The 2,811-nt window shown below is 34.1% G+C and overlaps 1 protein-coding gene across 1 annotated transcript; it reads right to left on the bottom strand.

The window, feature by feature from the left end:
* Window positions 1–426: 426 nt before the first annotated feature.
* On the bottom strand, window positions 427–1,345 carry LOC145946730 (uncharacterized). Its single transcript, XM_083056483.1, has 2 exons — window positions 710–1,345; window positions 427–621 (listed from the first exon to the last, which is right to left on the bottom strand). The coding sequence occupies exons 1-2, from the start codon at window positions 1,343–1,345 to the stop codon at window positions 427–429; spliced, it is 831 nt and encodes a 276-aa protein (XP_082912609.1).
* Window positions 1,346–2,811: the final 1,466 nt, after the last annotated feature.

Raw genomic sequence — 2,811 nt, forward strand, 5'->3', positions numbered from 1 at the left:
GACTATTTATAAGAATTTATACGTAGATTATACACCACATGTTCGATTTTAGATTTTATAAAATTGTTGGGTACATATCGAATGGTACATCACAAAAACTTTATAAGAGCGAGCATTAATATATGTATATTGTATATTTGAATCAATAAAGGGAATAATTGACTGTTCATGTAATATCAGTAAATTGATACTTATTCGCGACTACAGCCGTACATGGGAGACGCATCTTAGTTAGGTAGGATATTTACCAGGAAGAATAAGAACCTAAAATTTAACGACGATCATCGTATCTATCGTACATACGTACGTATTACGTATCTATCGCATGTGCCAAATGTGTGATCGGTAAATTTACTTTTAGTAAAAATTTACTACATACACAAAATCAGCGATGAGCTCGAAAAAGATATCGTCAAATAGAAATAATCATTTTTGACAAAAGAAAGATACATATGATTCAATGTTTTCTATGAGCTGCAAACTAAATGGTTGAGCAGAGGAAGAACTGAGACAGAGATTGTTGCTGATGCTACTTCCGGTGGTTGCAGAGTCTGGAATCCTCTGATGGAGAGCTGCAAGTTTGCATGAGCCACTGGAGGGTATCGTGCTGCCTTCAACATCCTACATAATAAATTAATATCTACAGCTTTTCAACAAATCAGATTTAATTTCATACATTGCAATGTAGCACAGCTAACGCAAAAGGTACGTATAAATCCGCTAAAATCGGTGATAACGGAGAGCCCATCGGACTGCCGAATATTTGTTCATAAAACTGTCCATCAAAGCTAAAGCTAGTTAAATCCAAAATCAATTCAATAGCATGTAAAAACTGAGCTAAATTAAATTTAGTGTTTTTTTCTATCTCATTCCATCGTTTTTTGATGGCATCGAGGACCAATTCTTTCGGGATGTTTGTAAATAATGAACTCACATCTAATGATATCATTACGTCATCATCATTAATCGGAAAGTCTCTAATGTTTTTGACAAAGGTCCAACCGTCATTAACATGTGAGTTTGGTTTTTTAATCGAATTGTATAATATGTTGTGAATGAAACTGGAAACATTGTATACCGGACTACCAATCGATGATACTATAACTCTTAATGGAAAGCCAGTTTTATGAATCGTCGGCAGACCGTAACATCGTGGCAGATTTCCGTTAGTACAATTTAGATGTTTGTAAGTAGCTTCATCAATCAAATCGTTATTACGCCAAGACTTGACTAATGTGTTTATCTTGTTTGTTAGTTGTTTTAACGGATCTTTCTTTAACAATTTATAAGTGGATTGGTCATTTAATAATAATTTCATCTTTTCATAATAATCTTTCTTATCCATGATGACAGTAGTCTGACCCTTGTCGGCTCTAGTAACCAATATATCCTTATTTTCATGTAAATATTTTTTAGAAACATATTTGATGTGCTTCTGTTCACACAGAAACTTTTGAAGCAAATTTGCAACCGAAATTCTGGTTGGTTCAATAATATCTGTAAAAATATTACTGCAACTCGACTCGAATCCCTGACGTCTAAAAAACCTAATCTACAATGGCAGTAAGCAGTATAGAGTAAGCAGTAAGCAGTATGAAATGGGAATTGCCCATTTCGTTACTCCCGATTTTTACATCCACTAAAAACAGTATACTCTCTATTCCTACAGCCTTGTTATTGCCATTGTATACTGTTTTTAGTGGATGTAAAAATCGGGAGTAACGAAATGGGCAATTCCCATTTCATACTGCTTACTGCTTACTGCTTACTCTATACTGCTTACTGCCATTGTAGACTAGGCTTAAGGGGATCCTAGTCGGATGGTCGAACTCCGACAGGTTAACACCACACATATCCAAACATATACACGTATACACATATACACACGATAGGTTAGCACCACACATATCCAACATATGCACGTATGCACACATATGTGTGAAAATGTTTTTAATATTTAACTTTTTTATTAGACTTGCAATCTCACTTTTTATTGTTTACTAATATTTCTTCATGTTAACCCTATCGCGTATACTATATTTTATGCACAGATAAACTGCAGAACTATTTTTATTAAATAAGTATTGTTACGAGCTGACATGAAAGAAGCCGATAACAAAACTGTAATTTTTGATTTTTATATGATTTATATATGGAATTATAGCTAACGCGGTCCGTTTTTATAAGTACTTTAATCGTGGAAAAGGATTTATTGATCTGTATAGTCAATAAAAAGATATCCCAAAATAATAAAGTTGGTTCTGCCGTACCGACAGAACTAACTTTAGGATCCGACTAGGATCCCCTTAATACATAATTAGTCCGATTCTTTTTTTGGTGGTGTTGCAAAGGTAAAGCAAAGTTGTCACCTAAGCTTAAAAGGTCAGACACAGTATCAGGGATTTTTTTGCTACTAATATTTATCAACCATTTAGATTTGTCAATGTTTAAAAACGGATTTATACATCGATTGTATCTTTGTTTCAAATTATTGATTTTTTTTTGATTGCATTGTAAAGTTAAAGGATGTGATTCTCTAAAGCCTAGTCTACAATGGCAGTAAGCAGTATAGAGTAAGCAGTAAGCAGTAAGCAGTATGAAATGGGAATTGCCCATTTCGTTACTCCCGGTCTTTACATCCACTAAAAACAGTATACTTTCTATTCCTACAGCCTTGTTATTGCCATTGTATACTCCCGGTCTTTACATCCACTAAAAACAGTATACTCTCTATTCCTACAGCCTTGTTATTGCCATTGTATACTGTTTTTAGTGAATGTAAAGACCGGGAGTAACGAAATGGGCAATTCC

Source organism: Prenolepis imparis, unplaced genomic scaffold (genome assembly GCF_030444845.1).
Source record: "Prenolepis imparis isolate NDT839.2.m4 unplaced genomic scaffold, iyPreImpa1.0 SCAF_19, whole genome shotgun sequence".
NCBI classification, from domain to species: domain Eukaryota; kingdom Metazoa; phylum Arthropoda; class Insecta; order Hymenoptera; family Formicidae; genus Prenolepis; species Prenolepis imparis.

Bases quoted from the DNA above. Each gene is read 5' to 3' on its own strand.
- LOC145946730 (XM_083056483.1), bottom strand. From the start codon at position 1,345: ATGGATAAGAAAGATTATTATGAAAAGATGAAATTATTATTAAATGAC. The intron at 622-709 runs GTACCTTTTGCG...TTTATTATGTAG, and splicing joins CGATTTTAGCGGATTTATAC to GATGTTGAAGGCAGCACGAT.